Below are 25,704 nucleotides of genomic sequence, written 5' to 3'. Positions count from 1 at the left end.
TTCATACAAAAGTACATCCCCATCACACTTCACACAAGAGTCTTACCCGACCACCAAGGCAATATTTAATATTTCTTACCTCAGTCTGTGCACAGAGTTACCGGGTCAGTTCTCAAAACAGGAGTGCCTACCTTCCTTTCTTCCCTAATTCTTCACCAATCCTGCCTTCTTAACCAGTCTCGGTTCCTTTGTCAGTTCTCTGCAGAACCACCATCACCAAGGCACAGGACTGCTGAAATCAGTGGGGCGTGCCGTCCTGCTGCGGTGGTAATGGGGCTCCCCAGAAGGTTACTGGATCCCAGATGAGCCCCCAATTTGTGAGAAACAATCTGTAGCCAATAACACAGGTTCAGGCAAGGATCTCAGTGAAGTAGCATTTTTATTCACAATTGCAATGGTGGATGTTCTGCAAGCAGGAGTGCACAGCAAAAGCATATCATAACCTTATATTCCCTATTACCTGATGCTTGATTCCTCCCCTGTTTCCTCATAAGCTGAGTACTACAGGTTCACAAACTATTTGACCCTTATTATTATACCATATATGTACAATTTTATTTGACCAACCCTTAATTTCTCCTTTTCCTTTTTTTTTTTCCTTCTTATCTCATGGCTAGAAGGCCTGTGATTTTTTTTTTAACTGATTTGGCACTGCTCATCTTGTTTTTCTTAGCTATCCTCCTTATCGTGGGATAGTGGGACCTTCCCCTTACCTGATTTACATACTCCCCACTGCTATGCCTCTGTTATGCCTGCAGAATCACTTTTGAATACGCAAGGTTAGTGGAATTTTACACTGCAAAAACACCTGCTATTGCAAAAATACAACTTTGTTTCTCACACGATCACTACATGCCCTGACAAAGAGGCCATCCCCCTCTTTCCTGTAAGCCCCCTGAAAGTACTGGAAGGACACTATAACGTCTCCCAAGAGCCTTTTCTTCTGCAGGCTGAACAGCTCCAGCTCCCTCAGCCTGTCTTCATAGGAGAGGTGTTCCAGCCCTTTGATCATCCTCATGGCCCTCCTCCGGACTCATTCTAATAGGTACATATCCTTCTTATATTGGGGGCCCCAAAGCTGAACACAGTACTCACGAGAGCAGAGTAGAGAGGGAGAATCTCTTCCCTTGACCAGCTGGTCATGCTTCTTTTGATGCAACTGAGGATACAGCTGGCTTTCTTGGCTGCGAGTGCCCATTGCCTGCTCTTGTCGAGCTTCTCATCAACCAGCACTCCCAAGTCCTTCTCCTCAGAGCTGCTCTCAATCCATTCTCCACCTAGTCTGTATTTGTACTTGGATTGCCCTGAGCCAGGTGCAGGACCTTACACATGACCTTCATGAGGTTTGCACAGGCCCACTTCTCAAGCCTGTCGAGGTCCCTCTGGATGGCATCCCTTCCCTCCAGTGCATCGACTGCACCACACAGCTTGATGTCATCGGCAAACTTGCTGAGGTTGCACTCAATCCCACCATCCATGTCACTGACAAATATGTTAAACAGCACTGGTCCCAATACTCACCCCTGAGGGACACCACTCATCACTGTTCTCTACCTGGACATTGAGCCACTGACTGCAACTTTGAGTGCGACCATCCAGCCAATTCCTTAGCCACTGAGTGATGCATCCATCAATTTAGAGACAAGGATATTGTGTGAGAAATCATTGCATGCTTTACACAAGTCCAGGTAGATGACAGCAGTTGCTTTTCCCTTATCTACCAATTCTGTAATCCCATCGTAGAAGGCCACCAGATTTGTCAATTTGTTCCTGTAAACACAGTTAATCAGAAAAAATGCTCAACACGTTGTAAAACAAGAAAAACTGAAGCAACAGAGTAGCTCCAACCACATGCCAGTGTAGACATTTATCTTCCCTAATTATGTTGTGTATTAAAATTTAGTACATAGTTTAATATTTTTATGGTTAAATATGAGAAACGTACACTGTAGAAAAATACCAGCTAAAAACAAGAGCCCACACACACTTTTATTTTAAATTTAATTTGTCAGATAGATGTTATCTATGTACAATCAGTGTGCATTGTAACAATTCTATTAATAAAGTAATTCAAATCTTCTAAAATATTATCTGGCTGCATAGCACATTTGATGTTATTGCCCATTTTAAGAGGGAAAACAAATGGATGTACAATAAATTTTGGCTAATTTGATTCTTAAGTGTTCAGATATTGAACACTCCTCCTTTAAAACTAATGGATCGGAAAAAAACTTTCCAGAACACAATTTAATTCAATATTTCTCATCATTTCATTACAACAAATCACGATATTGACAGTTTAATAGAAACAAACAAACAAACAAACAAAAAAACATGTATCTGAATTATCAAATAAAAAAGGGGCACAAAAGGAATAAAAATGTTCCCTTTCCCTATTTCTACATTCTGAACAGTGGTTTCATCAAGATATTTTATTAAAAAGAATTAGCACACTGACTTTTTTTTTCATACTTGTGACAAGAAGGCCTGAGCTGGTGGGGAAAGGAACAAGAGAAAAAAAAAAAGTTAATTTAATTAATTTGCAGTGATTTATTTTCATTTATTTATTGTAAAAAGGCATTATTACAACTGATCACAGAAGAAATCCTGGCTATGTTACAGTTATAGATAAAGAATTTAAATATTCGAGCTTGTTATGAAAAGCGGCAAGGTGGTTGCAGTTTAAAATGTAAACATACAGTTTTGGAAAGTGAGAATTCTTTACTAAGAAAACAAAGCAAACTCCTCATTCCTTCTTGAAACATGACCATATGTCAGTGTTTAAAAATTCATTTATAAACAATTTAAACTGTGTTCAGCCTAAAAACAGTTTTATAAGATCCAGTCTTGATGGGATAGTGTTGAGGTCCCTGTAAAAAAAATAAAAAATAAAAATAAAAAAAGAGAAAAAGTGCCACAACATTTGCAGCACTGTGCAGCATAAACTTTAAATACAAAAATATTTTTCTTTTGTTGGGATAACAGACCTTGCATCCTGGGAAGAAGTAACAATACTGTTACTGATAGAATATCCAGTCTTTCAAGTCACATAAGGCAATTACTGTGTTAGCTTACTGTATATGGCTAAAAGAAGGTCCAGAAAATGTCAGTCTTTGTTATGTTTTTCGGCTCCATGTATGTTCAGGTGTATTTTTGTGATCTGATGAGTGTTCAAATGGAGATCTTGAACCATAAGGAGACTTCTGATCTAATGGTGACCTTGAGCCACTACCAGAAGCTCTGTGGTCCATTTGCCAGTCTGAGTGGTACCTATAATCTCTGGAAGATTTATGATGGCTGTACTCTGAAATTGAACAGGGATCTGAATGCATCCTGTGGTCTGAATGGGAATGGTGATCTGAATGAGGCCTACTATCTTTTAAACTTCCTTCTAGGTTTGACCTGTGATCTCTGCTCATGTGGTCATCCAACTTCCTATGTTTACTATCACTATAGTATCTGAAACAAACAAACAAACAAAACACCAGTATATTAGTATTACTGAATACACGGTAAGAACTACAATTATGTCAGTTCGACAGAACTGCATTAGAGAACTTTCTTTGCAATTCTGTATTAATCAAAACAAAACAAAACAAAACAAAACACTTTGTTGCTTACTACAAGCAGGCTACAGGAAGGGAATTCTTAAGAGACTTTACAATAGCTGAAGCAACTTACCTGCTGTCTTGTTTGTAGTGATCCCACTCTCTATGATCTTTTCCATTGCTGAAGGCTGAATACGGCCTTTTCCTAGAGTCAGTTTTCTTATAAGCAGCTCCCTGATGCCTGTCCTTATGATGATCATGGTATTGTGACAAATGTCTATCAGAAGAATAACTGTCCCTGCTACTGTCATCATGGTTTGTATTCTCTTTAATTCTTTCAACATCTGTTTAATAAAGTAGACAAAGGTTATAAGCCTTAAAGGAACCCTCAGGAAGTTTGCAGATGACACCAAGTTGGGGGGGAGTGTCAATCTGCCAGAGGGTAGGAAGGGCCTGCAGAGGGACCTGGACAGGTTGGATCGAAGGGCAGAGGCCAGTGGGATGAGGTTCAACATGGCTAAGTGCCAGGTCCTGCACTTTGGCCACCTCAACCCCATGCAGTGCTATGGGCTTGGGACAGAGTGGCTGGAAAGCTGTGCAGAAGAAAAGGATCTAGGGGTGTTGGTAGATGCTCGCCTGAACATGAGCCAGCAGTGTGCCCAGGTGGCCAAGAAGGCCAATGGCATCCTGGCTAGTATCAGGAATAGTGTAGCCAGCAGGACCAGGGAGGTGTTCATCTCTCTGGACTCAGCTCTGGTGAGTCTGCACCTCGAGTACTGTGTTCACTTTTGGGCCCCTCACTTCAAGAAAGACATCGAGTCCCTGGAGCATGTCCAGAGAAGGTCTACAAAGCTGGTGAAGGGTCTGGAACACAAGTCTTCTGAGGAGCGGCTGAGGGAACTGGGGTTGTTTGGTCTGGAGAAGAGGGAGGCTCAGGGAAGACGTTATTGCTCTCTACAACTACCTGAAAGGCAGTTGTGGGGAGCTGGGGGTAAGCCTCTTCTCCCAGATAACTAGCGATAGGATTAGAGGGAATGGCCTCAAGTTGCACCAGGGAAGTTTCAGGTTGGAAATTAGGAGACATTTCTTCTCAGAAAGAGTAGTCAGACTTTGGAACAGGTTGCCCAGGGAGGTGGTGGAATCACCATCCCTGGGGGTGTTTAAGGAAAGGTTGGACGTGGTGCTTAGGGACATGGTCTAGTGGGTGATATTGGTGGTAGGGTGATGGTTGGACCAGATGATCTTGGAGGTCTTTTCCAACCTTAATGATTCTATGATTTTATAAGGAATTCTTATACACTATACATTTTTCTTCACCTAATTCAAACAGCACTTCTACCTGTCAGATTTAAAGCAATATGAAAATGACACTATCATTTGACAGAAACAAGATCTAAACAGTTTAAATACAAATGCACTAATGTGAGTGAACTGAGAGAGACCTCAGAAGTAAATAGAAGGCATGCAAGCTAGGAATATGTAGGGCTGATAAGCTAAGCTTTTCAGACTTATAAACTGAATGGAGAGGATGAGTGTGGTCCAAATGAGAGGTGAGTAGAGGCCTTCAACAGTGCACTTTTAGACAGAATGGTTGGAAGTTCCTCTCTAAGGAGAGAGAGCCGTAGCATGAACGTCAGTTCTAAAGGTACAACTTATTAATGAAACATATTATGTTCATTTTAAACCAATGATAACATTCTCAAGTTTTACATTACATGATATAAAAATAAGTATTAAAAGAAGGTAAGTGTGGGAGCATAGCAAAACTGATTTTGTCAACAATAAAAGACATCCTATATTTCCTGAAATCATGGTGACATTACAACTGCTACAAATATGCACAGAGCCTCCAAGAAGTTTACAAGTTTTGAGTAGGCCTCTCTCCCTTGCCAAAATTAAATATAAATATTTGCTTTTTATTTATTTTAAAAGAACGGCCAAATAACTTGCTACTAAAATCAGTAAGTACCAGGTTCAGTCTCTGCTCAGTTGAATTTCATCAGCAAATTAGTGAAGTTATGCCAAGTCAGCCTATCCCTATTATATCCAGGAATATGGGAGTTCTAGGAAACATTTTTAAAACTTATTTCATTTTACATCCCACATTTAAGGTACATAGCACAAGAATATACTTAAGATTTCTTACCTGGATTTCTAATTACTTGTGTATTCACATTGCTGCTAATGTTCTGATCATTATGTTGCTGAAAGAGACAAGTACAGAAACTGTAATTGATAAATCCCAAAGTTGCATCTGAATTCTTCAGAAAATATCCTAACAAAATAGACTAGTTTACAATGAACAGAAAAATACACTTCAAGTAATCATTTTGTTATTGTTCCTTTGTTGTGGTTTAACCCAGCCAGCAGTTAATCACCACACAGCCTCCCCCCGCAGTGGGATGGGGGAGAGAATTGGAGAAAAGTAAAAGCTCGTGGGTTGAAATAAAGACAGTTTATTAGGACAGAAAAGAAAGGAAAATAATAATAATAATGATAATGATAATGATAATAGTATTACTACTACCAATGTGTACAAAATAAGAGATGTACAATGCAATTGCTCACCACCCGCTGACCAATGCCCAGCCTATCCCCGAGCAGCAGTTCCCCCCACCCTGGTCAGCCACCCCATATTAATTGTTCAGCATGACATCAGATGGTATGGAATATCCCTTTGACCAGTTTGGGTCAGCTGTCCTGGGTCGGTCCCCTCTCAGCTCCTGCTGCACCCCCAGCTTCCTCGCTGGCAGGACAGCATGAGAAGCTGAAAAGTCCTTGGCTTAGTGTAAGCACTGCTCTGCAGCAATTACAATATCGGTGTGTTATCAACATTATTCTAATCCTAAATCCCAAACAGAGCACCCTACCAGCTACTAAGATGAAAATTAACTCTATCCTAGCTGAAATCGGGACATCCTGATAATCTATTAAACTGATAATATAAAAAAAAAGTTATAATAATTAGAATACAAATTTGTATAGAGAGAGTTTTAAAGTATTACCTGAGATTCTTGGCGTTTTTTGATTGCATGTTTATACAGTTTGTGCAGCTTTCTGGCATCAAATTCTGTAAACTTGGAGACAAAAATCCACAAGTTTCTGAGGAGAAAGAAAGAGAGGTTATAATTCTTCCATATATTAGTTTTTCATGTACAATACAAGAGAACGCAGACTTATGTTATTTCAACTTTACTTCAGTAAACTGAAATCATATTATGGATTTTCCTTTTTCCAAGAAAAAATTTGTAGAATAACTTACTTTCTCCATTGTTTAATTTGTTCAGGATTTGGGTACTCCTTTAGACATTCAGTAATATGGTCCCCAATTTTGATTAGGCACTGTCTAGTATGTTCTAGCTGTTCCCTTTCAGAAAGGCCTTTCTCTGGTCGATCCAGTTGTTTCAATGCTGCTTTGACAGGCCTCATTCTTTCTTTGCACTGTAAAATGGAAAAAAAGAAATACATTAATTCAAAGGGGAAAAAAAATCTAAAACATGACCCACCCTTACTGTGCTATTTATACAGGCAAAAACAGTACTGATCTAAGCCAAATGAAAAAGACTTCACTCACAGCCCATTACATTTAGTTTTACAAGAGGTTTAATTTGGAAAAAAAAAGTATTTGAAACCAAGTAGAAAATTTATATTAGATTATATGCATTAGATTATATGCAACACAGATAATAAATAAAACACTAATTTAATATAAAAAAATAAAAGGGAAAAGAATTATTATAATGCAGTTTTAAAATCATGGGTTTAACAGCACGAGTATATCAGACAAGACTTATATTACTTTTTAGGACCTTGAAAGCTATACAAACTCAGTGTCAAGATTCAGTATATTTCAAGTAGATACTTTCTGAAACAGTTAAACTTGGCATTCAGCAGAAGATAAGCATTCCTTCTCTGAGCAGTTTATAAGCCCGAGTTCTATGCAGATATTAAGAGAAACTAACATATCTAGGATAAAGATATGAACGACATACGAACAACTCCTCTGACGGCAGTCTCCCGTTAGCTAGGCTGCAATGGTCTCCACCAGGCACGGTGCTCTCTCCAGGAAGTCAGTACATACCCAGACCGACTGCCCATCCAAAAATGCAGCAGTTCAGGTCACTGGATGCGGGGAGTGTCTGATCCTGTTGCTGCCATTGGCGGGAGGCAGAGAGACTGTGTGCGTGAGGTGCGAGCAGGTGGACGACCTGGTCCGCATGGTGGCAGAACTCAAGGAGGAGGTGGAGAGGTTGAGGGCTATCGGGGAGTGCGAGCGGGAGATAGACTGGTGGAGCAACTCCCTGCAGGGCCTGAAGGAGAGGTACCGGGGTGAGACACCCCAAATGGGGGTGGACCCCCTGCCCTGTCGCCGTCGGGCAGAGGGAGGGGACCTGGGAGTTGAGGAGGAATGGAGACAGGTCCCTGCTCGACATCGCAGGCGATGCCCTCCCCTTCCGGCCCCGCCTTCCCAGGTGCCCTTATACAACAGGTTTGAGGCCCTGGAGCTTGAGAGACCCGTGGGTGAGGATGAGGTAGGAAGCCTACCCAGGAGGACGCCTAGGGCGAGGAAGTCAACTCCACGCCTCAGGACTGCCTCCACCATGAAAGAAAGAAGGGTGATTGTTGTAGGCGACTGACTCCCTTCTCAGGGGAACAGAGGGCCCTATTTGTCGGCCTGACCCTACCCGTAGGGAAGTCTGCTGCCTCCCTGGGGCCAGGGTCAGGGACGTTGCCAGGAAGCTTCCCAACCTGGTTCACCCCTCTGACTATTATCCTCTTTTGATAGTCCAGGCTGGCAGTGACGACGTTGAAGAGAGAAGCCTCAAGGCTATCAAACAGGACTTTAGGGGGCTGGGACGATTAGTGGAGGGAGCGGGAGTACAGGTGGTGTTTTCGTCCATCCCTACAGTGGCAGGGAGGGGTACAGAGAGGACACAGAAAGCCCACCTGATAAACACGTGGCTCAGAGGCTGGTGCCAGCACAGAAATTTTGGGTTTTTTGACCATGGGGCGCTTTACTTGGCACCCGGCCTGATGGCCGCAGATGGATCCCTATCTCTAAGGGGAAAACGGATCGTGGGCCAGGAGCTGGCGAGGATCATTGAGAGGGCTTTAAACTAGGTAAGATGGGGGATGGGGCTGAAATAAGGCTTGTTGGAGCTGTGCCAGGGGTAACAATGGCAAGGCCAGGGGAGAAGGCAATGGCCCAGCTGAAGTGCATCTACACTAATGCACGCAGCATGGGTAACAAACAGGAGGAGCTGGAAGCCATCGTGCAGCAGGCAGGCTACGACTTGGCTGCCATCACGGAGACGTGGTGGGACCACTCTCACGACTGGAGTGCTGCAATGACTGGCTATAGGCTCTTCAGAAGGGACAGGCAGAACAGAAGGGGCGGTGGTGTGGCTCTCTATATTAGAGAATCTTTTGATGTCGTGGAACTCGAGGCTGGGAATGATAAGGTTGAGTCCCTATGGGTTAGGATCGGCAGGAAGGCCAACAAGGATAGCATCCTGGTGGGGGTCTGTTATAGACCGCCGAACCAGGATGAGGAGACGGATGAGGAGTTCTACAGGCAGCTGACAGAAGTTGCGAAATCATCAGTGCTTGTTCTCGAGGGGGAATTCAACTTCCCTGACATATCCTGGAAACACAACACAGCCCAGAGAAAGCAATCTAGGAGGTTTCTGGAGGGCGTGGAAGATAGCTTCCTGACGCAGCTGGTTAGTGAACCTTCCAGGGGCGCTGCCCCGCTAGACCTTCTGTTCACAAACTGAGAAGGACTGGTGGGAGATGTGGTGGTCGGAAGCTATCTTGGGCAGAGTGACCACAAAATGGTGGAGTTCTCTATTCTTGGCGAGGCCAGGAAGGGGACCAGTAAAACTGCTATATTGGACTTCTGGAGGGCTGACTTTGAGCTGCTCAGGACACTGGTTGGCAGAGTCCCTTGGGAGGCGGTTCTGAAGGGCAGAGGAGTCCTGGAAGGCTGGGCACTCTTCAAGAAGGAAATCTTAATGGCACAGGAGTGGTCCGTCCCCACGTGCCCAAAGACAAGCCGGCATGGAAGAAGACCGGCCTGGCTCAACAGAGAGTTGCAGCTTGCGCTTAGGAGAAAAAGAGGGTTTATAATCTTTGGAAAAAAGGGTGGGCCACTGAGGAGGACTATAAGGATGTTGCGAGGCTGTGCAGGGACAAAATTAGAAAGGCCAAAGCTCATCTGGAGCTCAATCTGGCTACTGCCGTTAAAGACAACAAAAAATGTTTTTACAAATACATCAACGCAAAACGGAGGACTAAGGAGAATCTCCGTCCTTTACTGGATGCGGGGGGAAACCTAGTTATCAAAGATGAGGAAAAAAAGGAGGTGCTTAATGCCTTCTTTGCCTCAGTCTTTAGCGGCAAAACCAGTTGTTCTCTGGATACCCAGTACCCTGAGCTGGTGGAAGGGGATGGGGAGCAGAATGTGGCCCTCACTATCCATGAGGAAATGGTTGGCGACCTGCTAAGGCACTTGGATGTACACAAGTCGATGGGGCCGGATGGGATCCACCCGAGGATACTGAGAGAACTGGCAGAGGAGCTGGCCAAGCCGCTTACCATCATTTATCAACAGTCCTGGGTATTGGGGGAGATCCCAGTCGACTGGCGGCTAGCAAACGTGACGCCCATCTACAAGAAGGGCCGGAGGGTAGACCCGGGGAACTATGGGCCTGTCAGTTTGACCTCAGTGCCAGGGAAACTCATGGAGCAGATTATCTTGAGTGTCATCTTGCGGCACTTACAGGGCAAGCAGGCGATCAGGCCCAGTCAGCATGGGTTTATGAAAGGTAGGTCCTGCTTAACGAACCTGATCTCCTTCTATGACAAAGTGACGCACTGGGTGGACGAGGGAAAGGCTGTGGATGTGGTCTACCTTGACTTCAGTAAGGCTTTTGACACCGTTTCCCACAACATTCTCCTCAGGAAACTGGCTGCTTGTGGCTTGGACTGGCGTACGCTTCGTTGGGTTAGAAACTGTGGATAGCCGGGCCCAAAGAGCTGTGGTAAATGAAGTCAAATCCAGTTGGAGGCCAGTCACTAGTGGCGTCCCCCAGGGCTCGGTACTGGGGCCAGTCCTCTTTAATATCTTTTTCGATGATCTGGATGAGGGCATCGAGTGCACCCTCAGTAAGTTCGCAGATGACATCAAGTTAGGTGCGTGTGTCGATCTGCTCGAGGGTAGGAAGGCTCTGCAGGAGGATCTGGATAGGCTGCACCGATGGGCTGAGGTCAGCTGTATGAAGTTCAACAAGGCCAAGTGCCGGGTCCTGCACCTGGGGCACAACAACCCCAAGCAGAGCTACAGGCTGGGAGATGAGTTGTTGGAGAGCTGCCAGGCAGAGAAGGACCTGGGAGTGATGGTTGATAGTCGGCTGAATATGAGCCAGCAGTGTGCTCAGGTGGCCAAGAAGGCCAACAGCATCCTGGCTTGTATAAGAAACAGTGTGACCAGCAGTGCAAGGGAAGTGATTGTCCCCCTGTACTCGGCTCTGGCGAGGCCGCACCTCGAGTACTGTGTTCACTTTTGGGCCCCTCGCTACAACAAGGACATCGAGGTGCTCGAGCGAGTCCAGAGAAGGACGATGAAGCTGGTGAGTGGTCTGGAGAACAAGTCTTACGAGGAGCGGCTGAGGGAGCTGGGCTTATTCAGCCTGGAGAAGAGGAGGCTCAGGGGCGACCTTATAGCTCTCTACAGATACCTTAAAGGAAGCTGTAGCGACGTGGGGGCTGGTCTGTTCTCCCACGTGCCTGGTGACAGGACAAGGGGGAATGGGCTAAAGTTGCTCCAGGGGCGTTTTAGGTTGGATGTTAGGAAGAACTTCTTTACCGAAAGGGTTGTTAGGCATTGGAACGGGCTGCCCAGGGAGGTGGTTGAGTCACCATCCCTGGAAGTCTTTAAAAGACCTTTAGATGTAGAGCTTAGGGATATGGTTTAGTGGAGGACTTGTTAGTGTTAGGTCAGAGGTTGGACTCGATGATCTTGATGTCTCTTCCAACGTAGAAATTCTGTGATTCTGTGATAAAGCTACTTTAGGTATGCCTAAATTAGCAACAGCGTACAATACAGATGTACCCATATATACATTTAGTATGTGTGTTCCTGAATTTTCACACTAATTCAAATGTATTAATAATAGATGGAGATAAACTAGTAAACATGTTTTAAATTAAAGACACTTGCTTGGAAATACCATCCAATCACAACAGCAAGGCAGACAGATGAAATGCATATTCTACCTGTCACATGGCAGAGAAGTCAAATGAGTTGGCCTCTACAACCCTCATCGGTATATTTCCATTTGATAAGATAAACATACTAATTAGACTGCATCTGACTATGGCTTAATGATGACTATACATTCCAGAAGAGAGGGCCTGTCCAAAAACGTTCTATACACAAACAAATTAGAATTGTTCCCACTATGGAAAAGAGGCAAGTCTGTATATCATAGAAACATACATTCAAAGAACGGTTTGGGTTGGAAGGGACCTTAAAGATCATCTAGTTCCAACCCCCCTGCCATGGGCAGGGACACCTTTCACTAGACCAGTTTAATCAAAGCCCCATCCAACCTGGCCTTAAACACTTTCAGGGATGGGGCATCCAAAACTTCTCTGGGAAACCCGTTCCAGTGCTTCACCATGCTCACAGTAAAGAATTTCTTCCTAATATCTAATCTAAATCTACCCTCTTTTAGTTTAAAGCCATTACTCCTTGCCCTATCTCTACACTCCCTGATAAAGAATCCCTCCCCAGCTTTCCTGTAGGTCCCCTTTAGGTACTGTAATGTTGTTATAAGGTGTCCCTGGAGCCTTCTCTTCTCCAGGCTGAACAACCCCAGCTCTCTCAGCCTGCCTTCATAGGAGAGGTGCTCCAGCCCCTTGATCATCTTCGTGGCCCTCTTCTGGACTCATTCTAATACTTCTGTGTCCTTCTTGTACTGAGGGCCCCAGAGCTGAACACAGTACTCCTTCCTCACTGCCCTCAGGATCCTAAATTGCACCATTTCATGGTCACTGCAGCCAAGGCTGTCCTTGAATTTCACATTCCCCACCAGCCCCTCCTTGTTGGTGAGAATGATATCCAGCATAGCACCTCTCCTTGTTGGCTCCTCTATCACTCAGAGAAGGAAGTTATCATCAATGCATTCCAGGAACCTCCTGGATCCCGAATCAAAACTGAGGGCATTTGAAGAACATCTCCGCTCCCCTATCAACGTCAAGGGATAATTCAGAAATCAGTGAAGCTGCTGTTCCATTGCCAGTTCATGCCATTGATTTATTAAACAGTTACATTATATATTGCACTAACCACAGCTTAAAGCAACCTTTTAAAGACAGTTTACAGAGTGCATTGCTTAAGTTAATGTAGAGGTGATCAGAGAAGCATAACTATACATGGGAATCAAGTGATTTTCAGTCACCTAACCACATATAAGATATCCTGGAAGTCATGGACAATTTGCTTATAATGTATAGATTAAAAAAACAACAACAACAAAACAAACAAAAATAAATCCCCCAAACCCACATACATAAACTGGTCAGTTACCATACTGATGAGAAAACAAGATAATTTGCCTCTCACAGTTAACATTACAGTAGATCCAGTAGACCCATCTGGCAGTAGCAGACAACTGTTGAAAACTGAATGATAAAAGTTCCACAGCAGAAAATTAGCTGCTCAGAATAACTCCTTGACACCTTTCCAAAGGTCCTAATCAACCTATAAAATTGTATAGGTTGAGTTTACCTAACATTTTTTCTTCCAGTATTGATACTGTTGTAGTCAAAAGTAGTGATTTAATAGTTTTTATTTTATTTTATTTTATTTTATTTTATTTTATTTTATTTTATTTTATTTTATTTTATTTTATTTTATTTTATTTTATTTTATTTTATTTCAGAGAGATCAATCACTCCGGCAAGATATTTCTAAGGACTTTTGGATTTGTTCCTTCCTGTGTCTAACACAGGAAGTCTGTAATACTTCAAGATCAACTTTGAAACTTAATTTTTCTCATTCGCTTACAAAGAACAACAGGGTATTTGATAAGGTCAGGCCAGTGGCTACAACGACTGTGTTAAAACTCATTTGTTTCTGTCCTTTAAGGACACGAGTTATTCTTGATTATGGATCTTCATAGTCTGTATTTTAAAACTATTCAGTGCACAGGCCAATGGACAAATATTCTTCACTATACTGCAAAAATAGAATAAAACAAAACTGCTGGCCCGAAAACAAAACTGATTTTAGTATAGTATAGATAATCCTTCATTGTTCTGAGATTTTACTGACAATAGATATCTTTGTTATAATGTCTAATTAGCAGAATCAAGAACATCCAAAATTGTGTTCATTTAGAATATCAAGTGTAAACACTAAGTTATCAACAAGAGACTTACCACACTGAATGTCTTCTGATCCAGTTCTTCAGATTCTTCAGATATAGGAACTGGTTCACTAGTTGCAGTAATATGAACTGGAATATCCAACGATGGAACTTTTTTATTTTTTTCTTTATTTTCAGATTTGATTTCATTTACCTAAGAATAGATATGAAAATGTATCTGATCAGCAAACCTTATTTTTCGACTGGAATTATACTGTAATTAGGCAATCACCATAATTACTGCATTCTCTTCAGTTATAGCAAGAAAAATATATTCTGACATGCAATTATGGTACATTTTATTTTCTCTCTCTGAGGGATGGAGAATGAGAATGGAAAAGTTATGAGTTTCTTATATTACTTGCATTCACGGTCCCATTAAGCTATGCATCTTTAAAGGGGCAATTTCCCATTTCATTTGTCTGTCTTTGTAGTTGCAAGTGGTAAAAATAAAATTTCAAATGACGCAAAAGATTTCAATGTAATGACAACTGTGAAGTGATCCAAAATACATTTTCAACTCAAAATCATTCACAAAAGCTGGTGGCCTTTTCTAGTGCTATAAGAAAAGTAAACCTAGTTACCTTCTCTTCCTTTACTTCTTTTTCTTTCTGTGTGGATTCCTTTACTTTGTTTTCTCTCTTTTCTTTAATATATTTAAATTCTTTCTTATCCTCCTTTTCTTTTTTCTCCCTTTTCAAATCCCTCTTAATTTCCTTTTCTTTTGTCTCTCTTTTTTCTTCAGCTTCCTTTTTTATACCAATATCTGGCTCATGCTTTTCTTCATTTTCTTTTTCTGCTTTTACTTTTTTACGCGGATGTTTCACTGAAACAATCTCATCCTGTGATACACAAGCATATATATCACATCAAACTGAGTTCTTAGCTATACAAGTTTTGTAACCATAAAATAAAAAATTACTTTTTTTTTTGTGTGTGTGATTTCTTAGGTTTATTACCTATCAACTAGAGCTGGATACAGTTGCAAAGAAAAATAAGGACTACTTACTAATTTCCTTGATGTGACACAAAACAAGTACTGATTGGGCAGTAGTAATGGGGGTGAGAGATTAAGCCCATTTAACTTTCATATCCCCAAAGAAATCTGCCCCTGTAAAAGCTTTAAAGAGCTAAAAGCAATAAGGAAGTAGGCATCAGAAAACAGCTGATTTTTGAGGGCACTCAAGTGATGGTGAGGATAAGACCTCTGTTCTGTTTAGCTTTCTTCTAGTAACTTTTTTACTGACTACAAATTAAACATTCACAGTCAAAGGAAAAGGGAAAAGAGTTCCAACTTCCTCTTTTCCAGAGGTGTTCTGAAGAATCTGGTGTTCTTTTATCTACCTTCAAAGTCACAGAATTAGGTGAGCAACATGGCCAGCCCCTAGACTTCATCATCTCTAGGGAACCTGCTTTGGCAGGGGGGTTGGACATGATGATCTCTTGAGGTCCCTTCCAACCCCTACAATTCTGTGATTCTGTGATCTGTTTTGTCCCCTGTCGTCTTCCCCCCCCCCCCGTGATTTCTGCTGTGTGATAGATTTAAATAAGTGACCCAACAAAAGCAGAGGCCTAAAGGAATTAATTGGAAGTAATAAAAATATAAGAAAGTTAAGTAGTCTATTAGAATAATGAAACCCTTGACATATACAGGAACATTCACTTGTATGTATCAAAACATCATTTATTCATGCTGTGCTTTCTAATCAAGCTTGATTTTTTTTCCTGAGCCTGGAAAAAGTTGCTACCTGAAGAATCATTATCAGTAGTAATAACGGATTAGTCAGAAACATTGGAGTATTTATGATGATTGAGTTTTCACGTTACATTAAAATTACATTTCTAGCAGATACAATGCTCAGGTGTTTAAAGAGCATTGAAATTGCATGATGTCACTTGTAATTGGACTACAACATTCTTTTAGGACATAATAATTTGGACAACTAATCATAAATGCCTCAGCTACAGACTTATCATTAAATTAAAATAGATACAGTCTTCCATGTGATTATATTGATGCAATTTTATTTGCCACAGAAGGAGAATGCCATTCAAGTGTTTCAATTTTATTAAATCAAACAGAAGATCAAATTGAAAGTGTTACTAATAAAGAACTGAATAACCCATCTTTACCATATGAAAGATGTTTAACTCATTATCTTCACCAGATTTTTCTGAGGGTGGTGACGAGGAATCACTTTTTATTTCTTCTTTTAGTTTTGCAGCCTTTGTTGCTTTACTCTTCTTACTTCTTGTTTTCCTCCTCTTTGAATTGCCCTGAATGCAAATCGGTACCTTTATTATGTGAACTGACAAGTATCTGCACCATAGTTGCAGAAAAAATTGTTTTTATGTTAAATAAAACATTAATTTTATTTGTTAACACTAACGACTAATACTGTTCTCAGGACTGGAGACTGAACCTAGCGCAACAGTAGAGTATATATACAAATAAGAGGCAATAAAATAATATTAAACTTGCAATTCATTCCTCGAGTTAGTCTCATATAATGTGATTAGCAATATGGAGAAAATTGCACAAAGAGTAGAACTAAGGAAAAAGAAGGATCTATTGATATGCCCATAAGCATAATATGTTATCTCGCTACTGAATGTCAAGATTTACTTACTGCACTAGCAAGTCTCTGTGCTTCCTTTCTTGCAAGGTCTTTATTCAGTAATTTAATGAGGTAGTCTGCACGGGTCTGTAACTGCTTGGCCTGGGGTTTCTTGTCCGGATCATCAGGTAAAATCTGAAGAGAGCAATGGTGGTATCAACTATAAGTACACATTATCAAATTTGGAAGCTGCATTAAAAAAAAAAAAAAAAAAAAAACGTAGAAAACCAATTCACTCCAACTACACCTGGCAAACATAACAGCATACTTGAAGGAATGTATAATTTCTTCAACGTTATATATTTTCCGCAAACACACAAGTAATGTAGAGTCTTGGAAATGGCCTCACAAAATTTACAGTAAACTCAAAAAAATAGCTTCAAATTTCTGTTTCCAATTTCATAGTTTATCTAAGAAATTCAGAGCTCCTGTACCACTGTCATCCACAGATCTAGTTCTGACTTGTGCTTCTTCTAAATGCAGAACTCATTACCACAGAATATTTCTGAAGCCAAAAATATAAATGAGTGATTTAATAAAACAGGCAAAATTATGGAAGGCAGGGGTACGATATCATTAAACAGATACAATCCTGACCTCTCAAATCCCAAAGCTACAGGTTGTTGACAATGTCACTGAGTTTGCTTCACTTCAGTCTTTCCCTAAATATCTGTTTCTCACTACTAGGCAGACGCTGCACTACTACTTGTCTAATGAACACAGCTATTCTCATGTTGTGAATGAGAGGCAGTTTCAAGCAAAGAAACTGTGGATGGGAAAGAAAGGAGGGGTGAGAAAACCAAACCAAAACCCCAAAATAGCCTTCCCTCCAAAAGATCAAGAATAAAATTAACATAACTAGAGCATCTAAAGTAGGGAAACAACAGATGGAAGAGAGAAAATTCAAGTGACAGAAATCCAAATACACAAAAATAATGTAACAGACTATAAGAAGGTATAATTCAAATGAATATACAAGATCTTGAATTCTAATAAATGTACAACAAGAATACAAAGGAGTACAACTGTCCTAACTTCTGTGCAATTTCAGCAATCATAAAATAAGCTCTTTCAGTAACTGATCTTTTTAGCATTATTACTTAAACATCAAAAAAAAAGTCCTTCATGAAATTTCATAGATGACATACCTTCTGCGTCAAACTGAGATCAGGATCCATTTTTATCATTTCCCAGCTGCCATAACCATACTCATAGATACCTATTAACAGATTGGAATCATCTTCCTTACCCCAATCTATATCAAAATGAGCTGCCTTGGTGTGGCATGGGATGACATATCTAGTAGAAAAAAAATAGAAACATAAATAAGCCATCTTCTCAAACTTAGCAAGGGAGAAAGGAACATGCTAAGAGCAGAAACAAAAATGTTACACCACTAAAATGCTGGTATATTTAGGTAAGTAATCCAGATAACTATCATAAGATTTTCTTACAATTTCTATAAAATATTTATTGAAATCAGTACTGAAACAAGTTTTAAAGCAGATCTAGATCAAGATATAAAGAACAACAGATATCTATCTGTGGTCATGGATTAAGACAGAATTGGTTAACAATGAAGACAAGCTTAAAATATCACTCTTGTGTAACTGCTAACTGAATAAGCGTAGTCTAGGGACTGTGATACAGAAGGTAGCAAGCTAAGAAGTTCAGAGGGCTGAAACTATCATCAACAATTAGTATCTGTTCCCCTTTGACAGATATTGCTTTCCCTCAGGCAGAGGTGACACAAAGCAACTCCTCAACAAGCCTAATTTCTACTCTGAAATAATTAAGAGTAACTGAACCCAGGCCCCAGTGAATACAGTTCAGAAGCCAAAGCAAATACTGGCTACAAAGGAGAGGGAAGAAAGAATAAACAAAGAATGTGGATCAGATTATGCTACCAGTTCTTACAGGAAATGAAGCAACACCAGTGTCCCAGCGCGCTTACAGTCTGGATTGGTTAAATATATGCTTACAAGACTTGAATAATTTTCTAGATTATTGTTTCCTTTAGGAGGAGAATAAAAAAATACCTTTTCCTTTCTTCTGGATCTAAAGGAATGGATTTGTGCAATGGTGCCAACTCTTCTTCATGGGAGATGACTAGCTTTGCATTCACCTGCACTCCTGATATTCGGAATGTTGGGCCTTTAACTTTCCCAAGTCCACCTCCTTAAAATAAAGGACAAAACTATTAAAATATTCAGCCTTTAGGTGAATGTTATACACAAATGTAAAGAAAAAACAAAATTGATAATATAGCAGATGAAATTCAATTAGAAAAACTTTTTCTAAACAAACACTCTAAACTCCAGAATCTCAAGGTCTTCCAAATACTAGTAGATTAATTACAAATTTCATGATAAAGCAAAATCATGTCACATTCCACTGTGACAAAATACACAGGGAATGGGGATTTTTTTTTTTTTAATTCACCAAGCACACTAACATTTTTGTTTCTGTTTTCCCCCAAGAAAATAAATGTTATAATCAGACCGTAAGAATAGCTCATAACACTTGACACTTTTTATTCCGCTTGCCAACTCCCAAATACAATTTACCTGATCTTTCTTGTCCAAAGGCATTGTCCCTTAAAGCCTTAATGCATCCATTATGTACAAGTTCTCCCAGACGTCTAAGGTCTGTTTCCGATTTATCAACTAGCTCAGCATCTCTAGCTATAGCATCTAACCTATAAAAAAAGAAGTATGGTTTTATAACTGTAAAACATTAGTAACTACACAATCAGAGAACCAAGGAATACCTGAGGTTGGAAGGGGCCCTCTGGAGGTCATCTGGTCCAAGCCCCCTGCTCAAGCAGGGACACCTAGAGCAGGTTGCCCAGGACCACAGGCCTAGGACCACAGGCCCAGGACCACAGGCTTTGGGCAACCTGTTCCACTGCTCCATCACCCACACAGTAAAAAAGAAAAAGAAAAAAGTGCTTCCTGATGTTGAGATGGATCCTCCTGTGTTTCCATTTGTGCCCATTGCCTCTCGTCCTGTCACTGGGCACCACTGAAAAGAGCCTGGCTCCATCCTCTTCGCATCCTCCCTTCAGGTATTTATAGACATTGATGAGATACCCCTGGGCCTTCTCTTCTCCAGGCTAAACAGTCCCAGCTCTCTCAGCCTCTCCTCATAGGAGAGATGTTTCAGTCCCTTAATCATTGTGGCCCCTTTGTTGGACTCTCTCCAGTAGATCCAGGTCTCTCTTGTACTGGGGAGCCCAGAGCTGGACACAAAACTCCATGTGTGGCCTCACCAAATCCGAGTAGAGGGGAAGGATCACCTCCCTCCACCTGCTGGCAGTACTTTGCCTAATGAATGCATCCCAGGATATCATTAGCCTTCTTTGCTGCAAGGACACATTGCTGGCTCATGCTCGACTTGGTGACCCCCAGGACCCCCATAGACTTTTCTGCAAGGTTGCTTTACAGCTGGGTGGCCCCCAGCATGTACCGGTGCCTGGGGTTGTTCCTTTCCAGGTGCAGGACTTTGTACTTCCCCTTGTTGAACTGCATGAGGTTCCTCTCTGCCCATTTCTCCAGTTTGTCCAGGTCCCTCTGGATGGCAGCAAGACCCTCTGGTGTATCCACCGTGCCCCTCTATTTTGTGTCATCTGCAAACTTGCTGAGGGTACACTCTGCCCTATCATCCAGATCATTAATGAAAACGTTGAACAGGACTGAGTCCAGTATTGACCCCTGCAGTACACCCCTAGTTACTACTGGCCTCCAACTAGACTGTGTGCCGCCGACCACCACCCTCTGGGCCCAGCCATTCAGACAGTTTTCAAACCACCTCGCTGTTTGTCCATCCAGCAATGGCCACTTTAACAGCTTGTCTATGGGGATCTTATGGGAGACAGTGTCAAAGGCCTTACTGAAGTCCAGGTGGACTATATCCACTGCTCTCCCCTCATCCATCAGGCTGGTCATATCATTATTGAAACTTATCAGATTGGTCAAGCATGACTTCCTCTTGGTGAATCCATGCTGGCTCCTCCTGATGGTTTTCTTGTCCTTCGTATACCTGGAAATGGTTTCCAGGATTAGCTGCTCCATTACCTTCCCAGGCATCAAGGTGGGGCTGACTGGCCTGTAGTTCCCAGGGTCCTCCTTCTTGCCCTTTTTGAAGATAAGAGTGACATTTGCTTTCCTCTAGTCTTCAGGCACTTCTCCCAGTCACCATGATCGAGCAAAGATTATCAAGAGTGGCCTTGCGAGGACATCTGCCAGCTCCCTCAGTACTTGTGGCCCCATCAGGGCCCATGGACTTATGAATGTCCAGTTTGCTTAAGTATTCCTTGACCTGATCATCTCCCACCATGGATCCATCTTCCTTCCTCCAGCCTTTCCCCCAGGTCTCTGGGACCTGGGATTCCTGAGGGCCAGCCTTGATGGTAAAGACCAAGGCAAAGAAGGCATTCAGTACCTCAGCATTTTCCCTGTCCCGTGTAACCAGGTTCCCCATCTTATTCAGCAATGGGCCCACATTTTCCCTAGCCTTCCTTTTGTCACTAATTCATTCATGAATGACTCCTTCAGACTTTGAAACTAGAGTAGTTATGAAATAAGCTAGAATTCACCCACACTTGCTATGCTGTGTGCATTTTTAATCCATGCACTTAAAAGTATGTATAGAAAAGAATACAGAAAATATTATTTAAAAAAAGGAAATACTAAAGGTGTTTCAGATATTAGAGGACAATACAATAGGAACTATAAAGGACCCTAACTATACAGTTTCAATATATTTCTGTATATTCGTTTGAAAATAAAAGGAACTATTATATATTGCATGATCATATAGAATATAAGTATTGTTAAAGAAAATGAAGGTGATAATTTTTTGGAGAATATGGAGTAATACAGAAAGCTTAAAATAATAACTGACAATAAAAATGTAAAACTGGTAGTTACAGTGCATAAAACCATAAGCTTTTACCATACTATCAAACGAGAAAACTGAATGATCGTCACTAATGTGGATTAAACAAGCTAATAGGTAAAGTGTAAAAAAAGACGAAGTAGTCTTCCAAAATTGAAAGGTTTGTCTTTCTGTCTTTCTACATAAATACCACGTATGAAGAAAGGAAATAATTTAATTTTATGTTATAATCAAGGCAAAAAGTTGGGTATACTATTATCTCTTCAGCCTAAGGATTTTTGGTGTACTGATCTAATTTTAATGTAAACCAGATTCCAAATTGCTACACAAATATAATCAAATGAGTTTACCTTTCAAGTGGGCCACCAAATTTCTTGTAACTCTTGATAAATCTAGTAACAGAAAATAATTCTGCAGTTAAAAACATATGCTTAACTACACCGGTTTCAAAATTTATTTGTACAATGCTATATGGACAATGCAAAGAAAAGAACTAGAGAGACCAGGGCAGGTTAGCATTTCAATTAACCCACATTTAAAGCCAGAGTTCTGTTTGGTTTATTAACTGATACAAATAAAATAGAAAATATAATTCATTTCAAAGGTTACTTTACTAGTTTCACAAGTCAAAGCATTCAGCAACACAAGGTGTTTAAAACAAAAGTTTAAAAGTTTTAAAGTTTAAAACAAAATTCTCTCAACATTTTGTAGGTATTTCCACAAAGATATACATATCCTTTCTTCAACTACAGTTTTTAGGTAAAATGATGGAAAGTTTACATGTTTTTTTTAAAAAAAAAAGCTCACCCACTGTAACAACTGTTTTTGAAATCACTGCCTTCAGGGGATGCAGGAAGAATAACACATATTAAAAGACTGTAAACAATAAAGAATATTTTTCCAACCCAGTTTTATCCCTCACCTAAATCTGTTCAAAATCTGGATGTGATAGTTCTTTATCTCAGCACCACAAACTACAAAAAGTAAAGCTTTAAATGCCTAGATAGATTGTTTTCCATATTTTCAAACTCATAATGATAAAAAAAAAAAGTCCCATTAAGCACACGTCCCCCCACATCTTACCGTCTAATCTCTGCATCACTAAATCCTTTAATATTTTCTCGAGGAATAGTTCGTGGTCGTCCACGTTTTTTTGGTCGTTTTCTTTCTGAGACAGAGTCACTATCAGATCCAGAATATCTTCTGCTCCTACTGCATCTCCCTTCATTTCCATTAAAGCTAATCTGGAATTTCAGAGTAAGTAGTTCAAAGCTATGTGACTAAAACATTTTATTCATTTGTTATCTAGCCCATCAAAAATATGTATTGGGGGGGCATACGCAAAAACCATCCAACACAAAAGTACAAGCCAAAAAACCATCAATGCAAATATCAAAGAAAATTGGTCAAAACCCAGAGATACCTGTTTTGCACAGTTCCTCATCCTTGGGAGCATATATATTTCTTCAAGTTCTTTTTGTCTTTCTTCCTCTTCTAATCGTCGCCGCTGGACTTCTGGAATGATTTCTTCCCAACTTCTTAAATTTTGTTCTGGTTCCAATTCAATGTCATCTTCATCCATATTGGAAAAGTTAGCTACCTTATGTATTGGAACATAAGTATTTTCACAAAATGAGTACATGGTTTTATTTAAACAAGGAGTCAGCAACTAACTTTTTAAGAAAACTTAGTTTGGAATGGCATATTTTATTTATTTATGTATACAAAATATATACATATAAAATAGTTCATGAATCATTGTCTTGAAAGTAATTTCATACGTGAAATGCACACGCTCCATGCAACACGTCTGAATATACAGATGAGAATATTTTTCTTCTTTTATAAGTTGACTAATATAGAAACACTATGAAATACCTCCTTGATAGCTGTGTGATTGTTGTTTAATTTCCTTCAAAGCAAAGCTAACAGTATTTGAATACTCAAGCTGATGTAAAATTCTGCATTATTACGCAGAACTAACCAAACATTTATAAACTGTAGAAACCACAATATATTGCAAATGAATGAGCAGCAGGAAGGTGATTTAGTACTCTGATCTAAAGAAAAGTCCTTCCCCACTTTAAACAAAAAACAAACAAAATCACACACACAAAGAGATACAAGACACACCCACAATTTAGACCCACCATAATATTTTAAGTATTATACAGTTAAATACATCTGGAATTCAAGTTCACGTATGTGTTGAAAGGAATTTCTAAAGGTCATCAACTAAGAAATCCAAACTTCATTCTGTTTTCAGAAGTGCCATAGTTGCTTAACAGTGTAAAGCATTAAATGAAGAACAGCCCTCCCCAGTATTACAATCATTAAATCAAAGACTAATGTATTTGTAAATGTCTTTCTTATTTTGTTAGCAGAATACATTATGCATTTTTAAATGTTTGCACTGGTGGTAACTATGCTGTATAGGTGAAAAGACATTCTATGCGAGAGTTGACCTATTGTCAACAAATTGACAATTTCATAAGAAAGAAAAAGGTTACACAAAAGGAAATAAAAAGTAGCATTTATAAAGAAAATCACGATTATGGGAGGAGGGAGGGAACAGAGTAATACCTTGAACTGAGAAAGTAACTCATCTCCTACAGTTAATGGGCCTGGCTCATTTTCTCGAGTTTCAGCCCTCTTCAGGATTTCATCTATATCCATTTCCTGAAACAGAAGTTGTTTCTTTTTATAACAAAATAATTCATACATATTTTTCAGTTGTTATATCCATAAAGTGTAGATGCACTGCTCCATTTACCTGAGGCTCCTCTTCCTCCCCTTCAGGTTCTTTGAAGAGTTCCTCAGCACCAAACTTCAAAATTGCTGATAACTCTTCCTTATTAAAAGGTGTTGAGCTGAAATACAGGAAATTTCAGAAAAGCATTTTATCTTTGAGAATTTTTTCAAATTACTATAACCATGAATTAATCAAGCTTCCTTCTGACTGTTAAATAAAAGCTATATTTAATATGTAAACAAAAATATAGAAAGACATTATACTTTGCAGTCTTTACTTATAAGGTTGCTGTTATTTTATTATTATATTATATACTGTTGGGATCAGAGGACTACCACCCATTCCTACTCTTTCATGTAGGGTCAAATAAGGCTGCAACCAGATGCCAAAATATCAAAAAGGACTTCGTGTCCCCTCAGAAAGATGTTGAAGGGATTAGGAGTGCAAATAGTGTTCTCCTGTATTCTCCCAGTTGGTGAATGGGACCCAAGGAGACAAACAGACCAAGTGAATGACTGTCTGCATGGCTGGTGCCATGCTCAAGGTTTTGGGTTTTATGATCTCAGATGTACTTTTGAGAGACCAGACATGCTGACACTGGATGGGGCATACTTGACCAAGTGGGGCAAGAGTGTTCAGGGCAGTAAGCAGGTGGGACTTATTAGCAGGGCTTCAGACTAGATGAAGTGGGGGAAGGGGATGTACCTCTTAGTGACAGAAAAGAACTTGGGAACACTGACACTTTAGGAAGCAACAGGGGAATACCTGTGAATTGTCCCAAAGGAATTAGGAAGGGCTCCTCTAAAAAGGTGATACAGCCAATAGCCCAGCTGAAGTGCCTCTACACCAATGCATGCAGCAAGGGAAACAAACAGGAGGAGTTGGAAACCATGGTCCAATTACAAACTCTGACATAATTGCTATCACAGAAACACAATGGGATGATTCACACAACTGGAACATTGAAATCGAGGGCTAAAAGCTTTAGAGAAGATATAGACAAGGAAGAAAGGGTGGGGGTGTTGCTCTCTATGTTAAGAAATGGAGAGTTGCACTCAACGGCATTATGTTCAAGTGGAGGATGATGATGTCCCTCAGGGGTCTTTTTTGGGACTGGTACTGTCTAATATCTTTATTAAAGACATAAACAGTGGGATCGAGTGCACCCTCAGCAAGTTTGCAGATGTGACATCAAGCTGAGTGGCAAAGTTGATAAAACAGAAGGAAGAGATGCCATCCAAAAGGACCTGGTCAAGCTTGAGAAGTGGGCCCCTGTGAATCCTGTGAGGTTCAACAAGTCCAATTGCAAGGTGCTGCACCTGGGTCAGGGTAATCCCAGACAGGAGTACAGACTGGGAGAAGAACTCATTGAGAGCAACCCTGCAGAGAAGGACTTGGGGGTTCTGGTGGATGAAAATCTTGACACGAGCCAGCAGTGCACACTTGCAGCCCAG

General features: G+C 40.6%; 1 protein-coding gene across 11 annotated transcripts in view; it reads right to left on the bottom strand.

Annotated features, from left to right (window-relative positions):
• Window positions 1-362: 362 nt before the first annotated feature.
• The window catches only part of LOC137847007 (chromodomain-helicase-DNA-binding protein 1-like), an 87,026-nt gene continuing 61,684 nt past the window's right edge, over window positions 363-25,704 (bottom strand). For 5 of the 11 annotated variants that reach the window (XM_068665201.1, XM_068665193.1, XM_068665202.1 and 2 more), the window contains 17 exons: window positions 24,272-24,368; window positions 24,082-24,177; window positions 22,922-23,098; window positions 22,582-22,742; window positions 21,849-21,890; window positions 19,167-19,297; window positions 18,639-18,777; window positions 17,748-17,898; window positions 16,612-16,734; window positions 16,115-16,258; window positions 14,566-14,823; window positions 13,995-14,135; window positions 6,811-6,989; window positions 6,554-6,650; window positions 5,695-5,752; window positions 3,682-3,892; window positions 1,985-3,459 (listed from right to left, as the gene is read on the bottom strand). In XM_068665201.1, coding sequence (XP_068521302.1) covers window positions 3,117-3,459; window positions 3,682-3,892; window positions 5,695-5,752; window positions 6,554-6,650; window positions 6,811-6,989; window positions 13,995-14,135; window positions 14,566-14,823; window positions 16,115-16,258; window positions 16,612-16,734; window positions 17,748-17,898; window positions 18,639-18,777; window positions 19,167-19,297; window positions 21,849-21,890; window positions 22,582-22,742; window positions 22,922-23,098; window positions 24,082-24,177; window positions 24,272-24,368 — 2,548 coding nt within the window. In that variant the 3' untranslated portion in view covers window positions 1,985-3,116. Of the gene's footprint in view, window positions 1,771-1,984; window positions 3,460-3,681; window positions 3,893-5,694; window positions 5,753-6,553; window positions 6,651-6,810; window positions 6,990-13,994; window positions 14,136-14,565; window positions 14,826-16,114; window positions 16,259-16,611; window positions 16,735-17,747; window positions 17,899-18,638; window positions 18,778-19,166; window positions 19,298-21,848; window positions 21,891-22,581; window positions 22,743-22,921; window positions 23,099-24,081; window positions 24,178-24,271; window positions 24,369-25,704 lie in introns of those variants that run through there. The other 6 variants (XR_011090715.1, XM_068665198.1, XM_068665200.1 and 3 more) reach the window with 6 other exon arrangements.

Source organism: Anas acuta, chromosome W (assembly GCF_963932015.1).
Source record: "Anas acuta chromosome W, bAnaAcu1.1, whole genome shotgun sequence".
NCBI classification, from domain to species: Eukaryota; Metazoa; Chordata; class Aves; order Anseriformes; family Anatidae; genus Anas; species Anas acuta.
The sequence above is the reverse complement of the archived record's forward strand: the minus strand, read 5'-3'. Positions and strand labels throughout refer to the sequence as shown.